Below are 16,456 nucleotides of genomic sequence, written 5' to 3' on the forward strand. Positions count from 1 at the left end.
TTCTTTCCTACTTGCTGTGCTTCAAAAGTAAATATGAGTCTATAGAAGATTGTGGGGGGAAAAGATGCTAGTTTCTATCACCTTATCACAGTGTATTTCCAATTTTCTCAACTCATTCATGTTGATACTGCAGCTTTGAAAAATACAAATTATTTTCACATCTCTCAGCAGAAAAACAAGAATTCACATTAGAAAAGCCCCAAAATCCTATTGGAGCGATTAAGAAATGCTTTTGTAGGTGACGTCATTCAAAATCAAAATGGCTAAAAGCAATATTCTGCGATGGACATCCCATTATTTGCACCCACATTCGCACAGGTGCTCCTGCAGGTTTGAGAGCTTCTGTAGATTCAGGGTCTCATCTCAAATCACTGCATTAATAGTCTCTGGAGAACATGGAGAGATTTACCTAGTTTGTGCGGGCATCTTTTTTCTCGTTTTTCACATCTTCCTCAATCAGTTTCTCTTTCTCTTCTTTTCCACGTATTTCTCCTCACCACCTTTCTTAGTTAAGATTATGAAGTATGAGAGAATAAGAGAAAGACAGGGCAAGGCGAAGCATTCCCATGGGCTACAAAAGCTGTCAGTACCTGAGAGACTTCAAACGAGCAGCAGCTCTGTGATCAACCCCACTCTCTAACTCTCTGCTGACAGCCTCTCAACTGCACAGCTTACAGCTTACATACACAGAAATGCACACACTCCACTGCTTGCGATCCTCACACACACACACACACACACACACATTCTTTCTCTCTTTTCACACTATGAGCCACAGACTCATAGGTTGGGCAACTTCTAGTCTTGTATGCGCAACATGTTTCCAATCGACCCAGAGATTTTCAAAGATATTTGAGGGAGAAGACTGTAATGGCAACTGTTTTGAAGAAGTAGTTCTTCATGCATTTTTTAGGAATGGTATGACACCAGCCCCTATTCCAGCTTCCATTTCTCGACTGTGTCATATTCAGCTCCAGAACTTGCTGATGTAGTAAAATCCGTTCTTCCATCCATTTTCCCATGCAGTGTTTCTCCAGCCACTGGCTGCCACACAACCACAAAGCATAACAGATATGCTGCAGTGCTGGTAATGTGTTGTTTGAGGGTGATAATCATTGCTCGTGTTGGTTGTCAAGCACGACTGAAAGTTATATATCTAAAACAAACGTGAACATGAAGAATATTATGTTATGGGTACTCACATAGCTTCTTTAACCATTAAGCCATTCACTTAAGATAAATCAGGGCTGGGACTGAAAGGAAGAGGTTCAGGAGAGTTTCTCCAAACCATTCCTGGCACTAGGGTGGCATTGGTGGCGCAGCAGGTAGAGTCGTTGTCACACAGCTCCAGGGACCTGGAGGTTGTGTTGTTGGAGCCCCACTAAGGGGAGGTGTGTTCTCCCTGTGTCTGCGTGGGTTTCCTCCGGGTGACTGTCTGTGAGGAGTGTGGTGTGTTCTCCCTGTGTCTGTGTGGGTTTCCTCCAGGTGACTGTCTGTGAGGAGTGTGGTGTGTTCTCACTGTGTCTGTTGTGGGTTTCCTCCGGGTGACTGTCTGTGAGGAGTGTGGTGTGTTCTCCCTGTGTCTGTGTGGGTTTCCTCCGGGTGCTCCGGTTCCCTCTCACGGTCCAAAAACAAAGGCTTTGGTCCCAAAGCCTGGAAAAATAGGGAGTGTTGCGTCAGGAAGGGTATCTGGCCTAAAAATTGTGCCAGATCAACGGTGTGGATCGCATTTCATCCGCTGTGGCGATCCTGGACAGGAGCAGCCGAAAGAAGAAGAAGAAGAAGAAGAAGGGAAGGGTTTGGGTTTTGAAAACTGAGGCCAGTTGAAGTGAAGGAACAGTACAGTCTCCTCCCTCAACATCCGTAGCTCAATTCCCCTTGAGCAAGGCACCTAACCCCCAACTGCTTCCTGGATGCTAGGGATGGCTGCCCAGTGTGTGCATCACACTGTTTGTGTGTGTGTGTGTGTGGGAATAGTAGTCACTGCCATGGATGGGTTACATGCGTAAGATACATTTTGTTGTATGTTGTACAATAACGGCTAATTATTACTTGTGCTATTCTTTACTTTATGATAAAACAGTTGTGTAAAATGATGTGATTGGGTTTTTTTGGGTAAGAGTGTTATGTTAAATTCTGCTTGACTGTCAGCAGATTTTGTCTAGTTTTAATGTTTGCCCTTTTTTCTAATTTGCCCCATTAATGTTTGCCCCACTGGTCTGCACCAGTGTATGGATATAAAGTGAGAACATTAATGGTGGATTGAGAGTGTTTTGTATGTCTTGTTTATTTAACTATGACTTACTTAAAAGTATGATTCTTTTACTTAAAAGGTGCAAAATTTCTTAAAGGGGAAATGTTTTGAAAAATTCTTTGCTCACTGCATGTTCACATTAATGGATCTGGAGCCCACCAACCCACGCACTGTGAATCAAGACCACCCTGTCAGTTTTCTGTGTGCTGCAGTCAAAAAAATGGGATAAAACGAGCCTTTCTGATTCTGCTCGCTTCTGGCGTCAAGCGTAGAGATTTAGAATTGCCCCGCCCCCTCACCTGAGTCTGTCCATTCAGAGCGCTGGATCTGCATTTATGTGAGAGCACAAAGACCCTCTGGCAGGAGATACAGGACTATACTGGCCCACACCACAAGACTGAAAAACAGCTGCTTTCCCAGACATGTCAAGCTGATAAAGAGACTATAGAGCACTGACACACCACCACTTCCCCCCGGCCCAACCCCCCACACACACACCTGTATGTGCAGTGTACAGTACTAGTGCAATTTAATCAAGTGCAATATACAATATAATATGCAATATACTAGTGCTCTCTTGCAATATTGCAATATAATCTGATTATTGACACTGGAACCCTCATCTTGATACTTGAATACTGCTTAGTTTGCACTTGTTTTCTATCAGTTGTTTTTATTATTTGTCACTTAGTAATATTATTATTACAGGAGTCTTAAATACTGCTCAGTTTGCACTGTTTTCTAGCATATGTTCTATTATAATTTCTGCTACTTATTATTATTATTATTATTATTATTATTATTATTATTATTATTATTATGCCAGTGCAATGTCTTTGTATTGCTGTCACAGTTGTACAATGACAATAAAGTTCCCTAATCTAATCACAAGTGCAGCAAAACAGACACAACGAGCGCGGAGCAATAAGAGCACTGAGTAAAAACAGATAAAACAAGAACGGCGCAGAAATGGCTAAAATCCAGAAGTTCTGCTCCTCGCTCCTCACTGCTGTGCACTCGGGTCGAGGGGAACATTGTGTGGCTCATTATCATTTAAAGGAACAGGCTCTGATAGCGGCCGTTCTGGACAGTGCTGCTTAGACAGGGGGGGAACGCTGCTGTGGCTTGTGGGGTTTTGACCAAAGCAGGTCACAGATGTTTTCATTAAGAACCATAACTGTGGTCCACTGTGGAGAAGAGGGTGAATATTTCCCTGTTATGATTTTGTTCATAATTCCTTTCCTCCAAGTGGTATTTTGGCCTACTAGGTTTAAACACAATCCCCCTCAGTTTATTCGTACTTTTGTTTGGGTGTGCCTGTTTTACCATAGTATCAACTGTGGTTTTAGAATTGCATCCGTAACAAGGGCGTCTAGCCACATTTAGCCTACATGGTTAGTTACCAGTCTCTCTCTCTCTCTCTCTCTCTCTCTCTCTCTCTCTCTCTCTCTCTCTCTGCCTCCAGGCATTCAGCATAGTTTCTAGCTTATTACTCAACATTAACCCATTATAAACACTAAATGTAGCGTTTTGAAGTTCCATCCAGCGGTGTCAGAGTCCGGATTCGGGAACTTCACAACCATGTTTCATTACTGAGCACTTTATGTTTGTGAATAGCTGTGTGGCTATAGAAGAATGTGTTAGAGCTGCTGCCTAGAATGCTGTGTTTTAAAAGCAGTAATGAGTTTTCCGAGGCGAAAGAAAATCAGGGGCATTCCTCTAGAAGACTGGAGGGTGTTTTCCCTCATATGCCAGAATGTAGTGCAGTCAGCCTGTCTGCAGCCGACCAGGCCGGATGACATCAACAAGCAGAGAAACACACAGATCCCGGCCTCTCCAACAACCACTTCCACTCCTTTAGTTACTTCATGACTCTCTTAAGCTATGATTTCTCACTAGAAGATCACAAAAACACAGGCACTGAGTTTCAGAAAGGGTGGTGTCAAATAAAGCAAGACTGTGTCTTTACTGTCAGCATGGTTTTGTGCAATAAATAACAAAATTACTTTGAGCATGATTTATTGTCTTTGTTCCTGTTTCTTTCGTACTTGATTGTGTCGTTGACTGATGTTGTTGACCTGCTCCTGGCTTTTTTTAAATTTTTCTGTCAGAAATTTCATTCATTCATTATCTGTAAGCGCTTATCCAGTTCAGGGTCACGGTGGGTCCAGAGCCTACCTGGAATCATTGGGCGCAAGGCGGGAATACACCCTGGAGGGTGCGTCAGTCCTTCACAGGGCAACACACACGACACGACACTACCTGCTGCGCCACCATGCCGCCCTTGTCAGAAATTTCAATAATATTAATTGTGTTCCATTTGATACTCTTTATATCAGGTGTAAAAATACTTTTTAAGCATTTTAATTGAATACGTTCACAAAAGCTAATATCAAAATAACCATCTTTAAATCAAATTGAACTCTCACGTGCTGTTGGATACACTGTTATCCCCAAGAACAGAAGAAATTGTTCACATGCTTTTGCAGTGCTTTTTCCTGATGGAGCTCATAATGAAGGCAGCGACCATTAAATTCTTCACTCGCCACTTTCAGTCTACTTCACTTTTAGGTTGTATTTGTTGAATAAAATGATACCACACAACAGTTACAATAAAATGGCAAAACTCAAACATGAAAATACTGACATTAGTGGGATTTGTAGCATCTCACTGATGATTCTCAAGGCGTCGTGACTGACCATTTGGAGTGTGACTCTGAAAAATCTCAGTTTGAAGGGCCATTTTGCCCTAAAATTTCACCCTACCTCTTTATCCCAACAAGAACTGAAACCCCCGCCTCTAGACAAATCAGTGGGGCAAAGGGTGAAATGGGACTAGTCAAACAGATTGGGTATTTGTCCTCAGTAGAGTTCTTTTCTCATTTTGAACTGATTTTTGTATTGTGTTGATTTCCAGAAGACCAGAAATGTGCCATCAATAAAAACGTCGTCTATCTTCAGTTTTTGTTGTATCTACCCAAGCAGAAACTGAGCAGTGTGTTCTTTCTGGAGATCTGAGTTCCTAAACACTAACAGAATAGTATGTGCAGGAAATGAAGCCAACTCCATTATTGTGTGAGCAAATACACAAACACATTTATACACAAAAGCACTGCATTGTGGTCTGGTCTGTTTCAGCTCACATCAATCGCTCAGATTCATAGCTTAGAACTACCAACATCAGAGTGAATCCGAGAGAGAGAGGGCTCCATACAATGGCATGGCTGCTACTCCACACCATGTGGTGGCTGATGATAAGGAAGCCAACTTTGTTTTTTCCAAACAGGAGAAGGAGAAATAATCTACTCAGAAACCAGCTTAGACCAAGGGAGCGAGCTCAGTTTGAGCAATCACTCACGGATTCAGACAGAAGAAGGCCAGAGCTGTGCTTGGTCATCTGTCAAAACCTATGCTGAGAACATTTGGGGCCTACTGAGATGAAAGTACCATGTCCAGCGCTATTAATTAAACTCAAACTCTGTGTTATAAAACTATGTGTTATATTGTTTATTGATCATGAAAAGCATAATCAAAGCTTAATCCCTGACTTTCAATGTGGGTAGCAATGCAATATCTCTTCTTTTTTTTTTGCACTAAGGGCAAATCAGCATGGTGCAGTAAATGGTAATTCCCAAGGTTCAGCGTAAAAGCTATTGACTAAACTCAGGGAGTGAACTAGCATTGGACAACAGCTCATAACAAACTTACCGAATCCAAATGCGGCAGGTGCAGGGATGGGTGCTGCTTGGACAGTGGTGGAGGTGTAAAGACCAGTAACTAGAAGGCCATCAAAGTAAGTACTAGTGGAGATTGTCACTGCAGAGAGATGGACAAACAGAGACATAGTCAGAAAATGCAGATATACATTTGTTATATTGTTTGTATTAGTTGTACATATAAGTTTTGGTGTTTTTTTTGTGTAAAATATATATTTGAAATTCCATATTCAAACATTCTCCCACTCTTTTGTCTTTTTTATGGTAATTGTTGCGTAGTATTTAAAATGACAACGGTAATTTTACAATTTTTTTAAATACACTAAATAAATAAGTATTAATACACTACTTTCACAATCACTTACATTGAAATCACCATCTTTAAATCATATAAAACAAACCTCACACATGCGTTTGGATTCAATATTATCCCCAAGATGGAGCTCGTAATGAATGCAACGACCAAAAAATTCATCACACGCCATTTTCAAACTACTTCATTTCTTAATTTATTTTATTTTATGTTTTTTTGAATAATATGCTATTTTCATTTTAATACACAACAAGAGTGGGGCAACGTTTGATTTCTGAATTACAATTAAATGCATTAAAACGTATTTGTACACCTAATATTTACACCTCAATACAATATCAACATTCATTTGTGTACAATTCCCTCCTGAGCATCTTAATCAAACAGAAAAAAATCCTATTACACTCTTATTAGTGCATCAATCACTGTGTAATGCTCAGGCGCGCACACAGTCACTACTTTTCCTTGCTGACTGATGACTTATTATCACTGATTAATGCATGCCTTATAGATGTTTTTCTAAAACCCTGTGAAAGGTAGCTTCCACCACAGAGGTGGGTTTCCATCATTTCCATGCAGCGTTTGGACACAGATTCTGGTTTTCATGCAGCGCTTAGTCTTCTAAACAACCAGCAGCTGAAAACAAGGAGAGAGCAGATGTGAAGGCAGGAGGTGGGCAGGGCCCAGGAGTGGTCAACCCCTCCCCCTGTGCAGGCAATAACCGTCGTAAGAAAAATCTGTGACGTGCTACAAACTAAAAACACCACGGCATGACTCAAAAGATCAGCAGAGAAACACAATTTTAAAAACTGTAATAAAGAGTTTGGATTGTGCTCTGAAAAAATCAAAGCTACAGCATTGTCCTTGCCTCTTTTACACAGATTAACAGCATGAAGTGTTTAGTTAAGCTTCTTCTTTTGCTAGAGGCTAAAACCACAGCAAGCCAAGAGACTGAAGCTGCAGCATTAAATCCTGGCACTAAAGCAGCCGACTGCTTGGCCTTCTCCCAGGCAGACAGATCATGACGCACAGGGGAGAGAAAAACAGGCTGTTTAGAAAGCATGTATTTCTGAAGTCCTGAATCCTCAAAAATGTCTTGTAAAAAGACAAAGACACAAAACAGTCTGAAAAAACCCACCTCCTCCACTAAAAAAACGATGTCTTTAACAAGCACTGAGGGTGTGTGTGTGTGTGTTTATGACTACATGGTTCCACTTCTGGGGTGTCAGCCTCCTACTCAGTAGCCTTCTTTGTTTGACTACATTTTGCTTTCACAAGTGCCAGCATATATGAGTTAGACACACACTGGAGAGTTAGACACACACTGGACCTCATGCATCAAAGTTGTTTACAGTCAAATCTGATCATAAAATATGCAGATGCATTTTTCTCTGACTTTCTTTATATTTCATATTTGGCAGCCTCTGCTATTAAACTCCGCCTGGTTCAGATTGTGAATATTTGAGCTAAACATGAAATTTTCTTGAACTGCCGTAAATAATGTACACTATTACCATCATCAATAGCTGCCATAACAATAAAAAAGCAGACTAACATTAATAATCTCTGAACATTCTGAAAGTGGGTGGGGAGTTATTTTTCCATGCGCACTGATAGAAAAACATTTGGCACCTACGCTGTGTTTTTATTTTATACGACTGTCTCCACCCACAAACTCTGCCCTAAAAAGATCGGGTGGAGTAAATGCTTCTAATCCACTTAATTTAAAAACACCATCACACGCCTCCAACACAATATCCATACAGTTTGCTCAATAGGGGAAGCAGTGCAGTCACCTGAACTAACACCCCACTTACAAGCACAACCATTGGCTCATGAGCCTCTGAACCCTCTACATGAAATGTCTGCATGATAAAGTGCATGCTTAAAGTAAGTGATATGTAAATAAGCCCTGGAAGGCGGAGCTTGATTTCACACCTTGAAGCTAATTTAATAAACCATGCGTGAATCCCTGATTGCTTTTTTACATGGAACAAAGGTCTCATGAATCTGCAGGTGATGAGTTTGTATGTCATTCAGTGTAAATCAAATCTGCACTTGTTACACAGCTATGATGAATAAGGGGCGGTGTGTGTTTGGATTCAGAGAAGAGCCCCAGTATTCCCTCATACTTCCTCCCACATCACAGCTTAAGACTTCTATCCTGCCACTCCCAAAACAACTTCCAGTTCATCTGTTTTCATCTAAGCAGTGGATCTGGTTTAAGCTCATAAACACACAGCTCATTAAATACACACAGTTGTCAGTTAATACACTTGCAGAAACTACAAGCAAAAGGCGGTTAGATAGTTGACAACTTGGCCTCGTCCATAATATTTGTTGTATATTTCATATAGAATTCATACTGCATAAGCACCAGAAAAATGCACATTCAGATGTTAAAAACATTCATTCTAAGTTTAAAATTTTGCTCTAAGCCAGTTATTAAGCAACATTCTAAATTACAATCAAACCTAGGAGGATAGAACAGGTTACACCTGATATGAAAATTTTGCGGGCTATACTTAAAGCAACAGTCTGCTTGTTTTTTAGATATATAAAAATATACCCTGTCTTAAAGACATGTCTAGAATGTATTATAAGTAACATTCATTCATTGTCTGTAACATTGTCTCTGGTAGATGGGTCTGGAGCCTACCTAGAATCACTGGGCTCAAGGCGGGAACACACCCTGGAAGGTACACCAGTCCTTCGCAGGGCAACACACACTCGCACTTTCACTCACACCTATGGACACTTTGGAGTAGCCAATCCACCTACTAATGTGTGTTTTTTCACTGTGAGAGGAAACCGGAGCACATGGGGGAAACCTATACGGACACAGGGAGAACACACCAAACTCCTCACAGACAGTCACCCGGAGGAAACCCACGCAGACACAGGGAGAACACACCACACTCCTTACAGACAGTCACCCGGAGGAAACCCACATAGACAGAGGGAGAACACACCACACTCCTCACAGACAGTCACCTGGAGGAAACCCATGCCGACACAGGGAGAACACACCAACTCCTCACAGACAGTTACCCGGAGGAAACCCACACAGACACAGGGAGAACACTCCAAACTCCTCACAGACAGTCACCCGGAGGAAACCAACGCAAACACAGGGAGAACACACCAAACTCCTCACAGACAGTCACCCGGAGGAAACCCACACAGACACAGGGAGAACACACCAAACTCCTCACAGACAGTCACCCGGAGGAAACCCACACAGACACAGGGAGAACACACCACACTCCTCACAGACAGTCACCCAGAGGAAACCAACGCAAACACAGGTAGAACACACCAAACTCCTCACAGACAGTCACCCGGAGGAAACCCACACAGACACAGGGAGAACACACCACACTCCTCACAGACAGTCACCCGGAGTAGGATCCTGGACTGAGGGAGGAAACCGGAGCACCCGGAGGAAACCCACGCAGACACAGGGAGAACACATCACACTCCTCACAGACAGTCACCCGGAGGAAACCCACGCAGACACAGGGAGAACACACCAAACTCCTCACAGGCAGTCACCCGGAGGAAACCCACGCAAACACAGGGAGAACACATCACACTCCTCACAGACAGTCACCCGGAGGAAACCCACGCAGACACAGGGAGAACACACCAAACTCCTCACAGACAGTCACCCGGAGGAAACCCACACAGACACAGGGAGAACACACCACACTCCTCACAGACAGTCACCCAGAGGAAACCAACGCAAACACAGGGAGAACACACCAAACTCCTCACAGACAGTCACCCGGAGGAAACCCACACAGACACAGGGAGAACACACCACACTCCTCACAGACAGTCACCCGGAGTAGGATCCTGGAGATTTGTGACAGTGACACTACTTGCAGCAACACCATGCCCCTCCTGTGATAGGGGGAACCTTGTGGGGACCTTGCAGCGGAGTACAGCTTAGGGGCAGCTGGTGGCACGTACACACACACACACACACACACATAGTCTCTGACACTGTATTGTGGACCTGACACTGCCTCAGTCATCAAATCCTGTCCGGCCAAAAGGAACCCATCAGAGCGAGCAGTTCATATGTTAAGATTACACTAAGCCCTTACAAATTGGGCAGAGCCCATTATAACACAGAAATAATGATGGATACCTGTATGCAGTGGTTCAGTGTTTTTTTTTAAATGCAGATTAACTTCATGTCCTCAAAACACTGTTAAAATACAATGTGTAGTATGCTCAGAATTTAACTGAAGAGTAAGCAAGGAATAGAACAGATTACATCCACACTACGATGAGCATTAGAGGACCACGGCTTAAAATAGCTGCACCTTTACACACACTCTCCCTGAGAGCTCCATTTATCGTTGGAAACTCATGGAGTAAATGGACTGGAGCAAGGACATCAGAAATGATCTAAGGGTCAAAGACATGAATGAGCATAAGTAGGCAAAGTAAATGATATTCTGAAGAGTTTGTAGAGACGTTTGTGGAGATGTTAGTGTTGTGGAAGGTTAAAGAAAACCATCTTATTGCTGAAGTTTAGTATCAAGACCTTATTTTGACAACGTATAGAAAAAGGTGAGTCTTCAGAACAGATCTACTCAACATTGGTGGGTTACACACAGATAGAGTTGGGCAAATCCAGGTCCGGACAGTAAACCTCCTTGTCAGAGTTTAGTTTCAACGGCCCGATGCCCTAGCCTGAGGCAGGTTGGAGGTGATCAGAGAAGCCAGGCTGTTGAAATGAAATCCTGGAGAGGATTTTGTACTCTCATTTTTCTTTTTGCCACCTCTGCGTGACACAGATGCTTAAATCCAAGCAGCAAAAGGGCTTTGAAGACAGCTGTTAGAATTCTCCTCCACACCCAGGCACACACTGAACTCATACTCGGTGTGAATATTCTTTAACCCTCAGAGGACGAACCGCAGGAAGGATACAATATCAAAAGTTGGAGAGTATGAGATATGGCAAGATAGAACAACAGTGGAAATGAGCCATGAGCATGCAACCATTGTTTAAATTTACAGTATTATATACTGTGTAACACTTATTGTAATACTTTATACTCTCTTTTACTCTCATCTCTCTTTATTTAAGCCAGTAACAGTGTACTATCTGTAACTCTCTCTTCGTTTATGGTTGAGGATGATTAGCTTCTGTAGACAGACTACAGAGCACATTCTTTTGTCATTGCTCTTATCATGTTTACGTCCAGGCCAAATACCTTCCTGGTCTTTAATCTCTGCTGAACTTGCTCAGATATAGCCTTTCAGGTGTAAGTGCCATAGGAATAAATTAAGTAATTGTAGTCTGTCCAGTAGCACCCCCCCAATTCTCCTCACTCCTGAGTCTTACCCCTCTGGCCTTATACAACAATGCAATATTGATGCTGGCATGTACCATGCCTCATTACCAATACACATTGCCATGCTCCTACTCAACTATTGATAAACCTGGGACCTTCCTAGCCTCCCTGAATAGGTCTGTGTGTTTGAGTGTGTGTGTGTGTGTGGGGGGGGGGGGGGGGGGGGGTTGGAGTTAGAGGTATTCTTCCATCACCCATTGTTTTTTGCAAACCAGCAAGAAAAAGCAGCATCCTTTTCAGGTGCAGTCATTCAATTCCATGTTTAGTATTTGGAAGCTTCATCTTTTCTTTACTTTCTAAACCTTCACATGATTCAAAAAACATCCTGCAAATTGCTGACCATTTTCCAAATTAAAGACTTAATGAAAAGACATATTAAAATAAAACCAGGAGTAAACGGCAATAATTTAAAAGAGCATGTGATATCATTGGTTGGTGCAGAGTGGGAGGGGCAACACTGCTGGTATAAACACTGTAGACTAGGGTTCAAGTCCCTGTTTTGTTATCAGTTCTAATACCACTTCTGTAAAGCTACTTTGTGATAATATAAGTTGTAAAATGTGCAATATAAATATGTGTTTAAATTTTCATAACAATAATTATGTCTATAATATATAAAATCAGGTAAAATCAGGTAAAAACATATGTTTTAGCCTGTGGTCAGTCAGCTGTGGTGGGAAGCAATTTGACCAATGGCTGATGTTGAATGGCTGATGTAGACCAAACGCGGCGGTGAGAAAGCGGGACTTAAACTGACCTGTTTTAAGTTGTAGAGAGCCACATGCAGAATGTGTGTTAACAACAAACTCTGATGTGAAAACTGTGGGAAATCCCAGAAGTGTTACATAATTTATAAGACCATATATATTTTTCATATCATCCCAAAAAGCGGACATGTCTGGGAAAAAAGAACGTATGGTAACCCTAAATTTGAGCTCCAGGTAAAGTAAACTCAGGCTTAAATCTGTAGTGTGTTTACTAGCTAATATGAACTTTGCTAAAATCTACAAATATTTTGTATGTACAGGGTGGGCCATTTATATGGATACACCTAAATACAATGGGAATGGTTGGTGATATTAACTTCCTGTTTGTGGCACATAGTAGTTTGCAGCACCTGAAACTACGGATACTGGAAGCCTGTGCTAGCATTTCTCCTGCGGTGTTGCTATCAGTGTGTGAAGAGTGGGAGAAGAGGGTTGCATTGACAATCCAACACAATGGGCAGCACTTTGAACATATTGTATAAGTGGTTATTTACATTGTATAACTTGTAAATAACTCATGAAAGAATAAAGTTACGTTAAAACCATACCAAAGTACACCATTGTTTTTCTTGTGAAAGTGTTGTTAAAATGGATGTCTTCAAAATGGCCGCCATGGTCACCACCCATCTTGAAAAGTTTCCCCTCTCCCATATACTAATGTGCCACAAACAGGAAGTTAATATCATCAACCATTCCCTTTTTATTAAGGTGTATCCATATAAATGGCCCACCCTGTACATCAAAATAAAGTCCTTAATTCTAAACAAGATTTATGTTCATATCAAAGTTTCTTCCAAGAAAAGATTTTAAACTTGGATCACTGAGTTAGCTGTTAGGTTTTTTTAGCTTTAGCTCTAGCTGAAATTTAAAGTTCCCATTTAATATCGCAGTTTAACTAACAATAACACTAAACCAAACACTACCACTAAACATTCAGACATTTATAAGGAGTTTAAAAGACTAATGTTCTGAACTTGCTCGTGTATCATTGCCTCTGTCTGGGTAAAGAGAAATCCAGTAAGACTCTGTCACCTCATCTGATGTGATGTCAAATCTCAGCTGTCTCTCAGCATCTCAGAAAAATCTTTCATGACAAGGACACAAGGTGGCAGGTACTAATAGTATCCCCTGGGCAGCATTTTATTAAAATCTGTTTTAACAGATTAGAGCAGCACAGATCAGCCCCCAGGTGGCGCTTACTGAAACCTGTTTCCCATTATCAGCACATACTCAAAATACTGAGTATTTAATAATTTAATAATCTGTAGCTTATTAACAATAGCTCATTGTTCAATGAACAATTGTTCAGTCAGATGCTAGATGCACCCCCTCTTCTAAAAGTTACATAGTTCAGTTTCTGCAGTGCTGAGTCCAGAGCAACAAAGGCAGAGGTTCCCCCTATGACAGATCAGAGGAGCATCACAAATGCTTTAAATTTATAATCTTAAACCATATTTGCTGTATTTACCTAGGTATTATATAGAAATAAATTTACAACGCATATTGTTTCCCAACCAAAGTTGGTGATGAAATTAAAATGTAAAATTCACTAGAACATGCAGAGAATTCCCTACTGATCAAAATGTGGAATGACTACTTAAAGAGAATGATTCAAACACAGTGAAACATGTTAATTTTGAGTATAACAACAAATAAAAGACCAATAAAATGTAATCATATTTAACATTTTTACAGTACATTAGATCTATACTATATTTTGAACATTTTTTTTTCTTGTATCATGAGGATACTTCTAATCACACATCTAAGACTTTTGAGAATTTAACACGTAACAAGAAAAGAAAAATACCCCTAGTTTTCAGGTTGGTTCACCTCAGAAGCTATTTTGCTAGAGACAGTAGAGGTTGGGGAATCTTAGAAGGTGTAGGTGTGGAAAAGGATAAGTGATAATCCGAACCACATCACACATCCTTCTGCGCCACATGCCCATGAGCAGCCGGAAATGGAGATGTGCCATAGGGCATGGTTGTGTCCATCTGTTTCCCCAACCAGGCCTGTGACAGGGTGCCTGTCCCACCCACATCCTCTCGCTCCTGCCCAGGTTCAGTAGCATGTCACCTGAGGTGGACACTGAGTGTCAAAGGGCTATAACATTTTCACCCGGGCCGTGAGTAAATGCCGTAAGGAAGGAGATCAGACTTATGGGATGGTGGATATTTGTTTGTGGATAGTGATGCTAGAGCAGATGAAGGCTATGTGTGGTAATGCATATGTGTGGCATCATTGGCTGGACTGCAGTTATAACACCATATTCATTCCATTGCGTAACCCCCTGGCACCTGCCTGCCCTCCTGGCATCACCATCTGCTCTTCTGGGGCCTTTTGCTATCAACAGCTCCATCTCCACACACACACACACACACGCACACACACACACACACACACACACACACACACACACACACACACACGTATGTGAAAACACAAGCACTTTTAACAAAGATATAAGAATGTTAAAAGAATACTGAAAGAATACTACACAGACCTAGAAACATCTTTATTTCTTTCTCATTATTTTTTGTTCAATTATTACATTTCCATAACATGTCAACATTGATTTTACAAACATTTCTTAACTCCTAAGTGCTGTAAAATGTCAGATTTGAAGTTTGAAAGTTTTTAGATGTCAATATCAAAATCTACATATACAGTATATGGTCTGTCTGGTTAGAACAGTTAAGTAAATGTGCTTTTTATGTGCATTTATCCAATCTAAGGGCACACAGAGCACACACAGTTTTCTGATGGGATGTCACCCATCAACCATCTAATAAGTGCATCAAATCCAAGTTCACCCATCCTAAACTACTCAGTGTCACCAACACCTGGAGTTTTGCTCCAAATAGGATCGTTTTTAGATAATTAATGCTCATACTATTGCCACAGCTCTCGTAGCTCCTTCACACTTGCTCCCAAGGCCTTCATAAAAAAAACAAAGGAAATGACTAAGGGCTGACAGTCCCTCCCTGGGCCCTGCACCCCTCCTTACTGTGTGTTAACATGTCCCAGCAGGGTTAGTGATCACTCGCTCTGTTAAAATCCATACACCAAACACAACTAGACTACTCCAGTGGAGAGATCCAAAAGTGCACTAGCTGAAATATAGCACCACACTGACAAGAAGAGTGCTGTCTTGGATTATATCAACAAAAACATCACTTGGCGTTATATAATTCAACACACTTAGCATGGGATCCAGTTGATCTCTCTCTCTCTCTCTCTCTCTCTCTCTCTCTCTCTCTCTCTCTCTCTCTCTCTCACACACACACACACACACATTCATTATTGAGAGTAGCCAAATAAGTACAATATAATAATAAACAGAAAAATAAAGTTAAATACAACATGTGGGGTCAGAAAGAATTTTATGAGCTGGAATCATTCTTGAGCGTGATAGTTTTAGGAAAGAAACTTTCACTATAATTAAAATAACTATAAAATTCACTCTACCCTACATTACTCACAGTGTACTGTTATAGGGAACTGAATTCAGGAGGGTAGTGATTTCGGACACTACCTCTACACTACAAAATGGTGGATCCCCCAAATACCCATACATAGGGAACTGTTTCAGACAGAGTCTGAGAGAAAGATTGATAGCCAACAATGAGTTTCTATGCACATTTACTAATTCTGAAAGGGTTCAATTTGAGCAGGGTGGGCAGCTCAAGTGGATTTGCAGATGATGCCCTGCAGTTTGGTAATGATGTGAAGGGTATTAGAACTAAACTAGAGTGTGATGGGTGAGCTTGTGGTGGATTCTATAATGCCTGTGTAAAACTAAACCAGCAGCTCCTGAGGCAATTTGAACTCTTAGCTAATTTTTAGTTGGTAAAATTTCTTTGTAATGGTGTTGATGTTGGAGTGATGTTGCAGCGGACTGTTGTGGATCCCAGGAACTTGAAGTACTCCACAGCCATCACTCCATTGTTGAGGATGGAGAGGGCTGGCATGGGAGGGGTGTTTATCCAAACGTCTGCTGTTAGGAGTGTGATCAGCTTCAGTTTTTTGTG

The 16,456-nt window shown here is 41.4% G+C and overlaps 1 protein-coding gene across 2 annotated transcripts in view; it reads right to left on the minus strand.

Moving 5' to 3' along the window:
* The window catches only part of reln (reelin), a 103,573-nt gene that overhangs the window by 74,041 nt on the left and 13,076 nt on the right, over positions 1-16,456 (minus strand). For both annotated transcript variants that reach the window (XM_066684709.1, XM_066684710.1), the window contains exon 2: positions 5,963-6,070. In XM_066684709.1, coding sequence (XP_066540806.1) covers positions 5,963-6,070 — 108 coding nt within the window. The remainder of the gene's footprint in view (positions 1-5,962; positions 6,071-16,456) is intronic.

This window comes from Hoplias malabaricus, chromosome 11 (genome assembly GCF_029633855.1).
Source record: "Hoplias malabaricus isolate fHopMal1 chromosome 11, fHopMal1.hap1, whole genome shotgun sequence".
Classification (NCBI taxonomy): domain Eukaryota; kingdom Metazoa; phylum Chordata; class Actinopteri; order Characiformes; family Erythrinidae; genus Hoplias; species Hoplias malabaricus.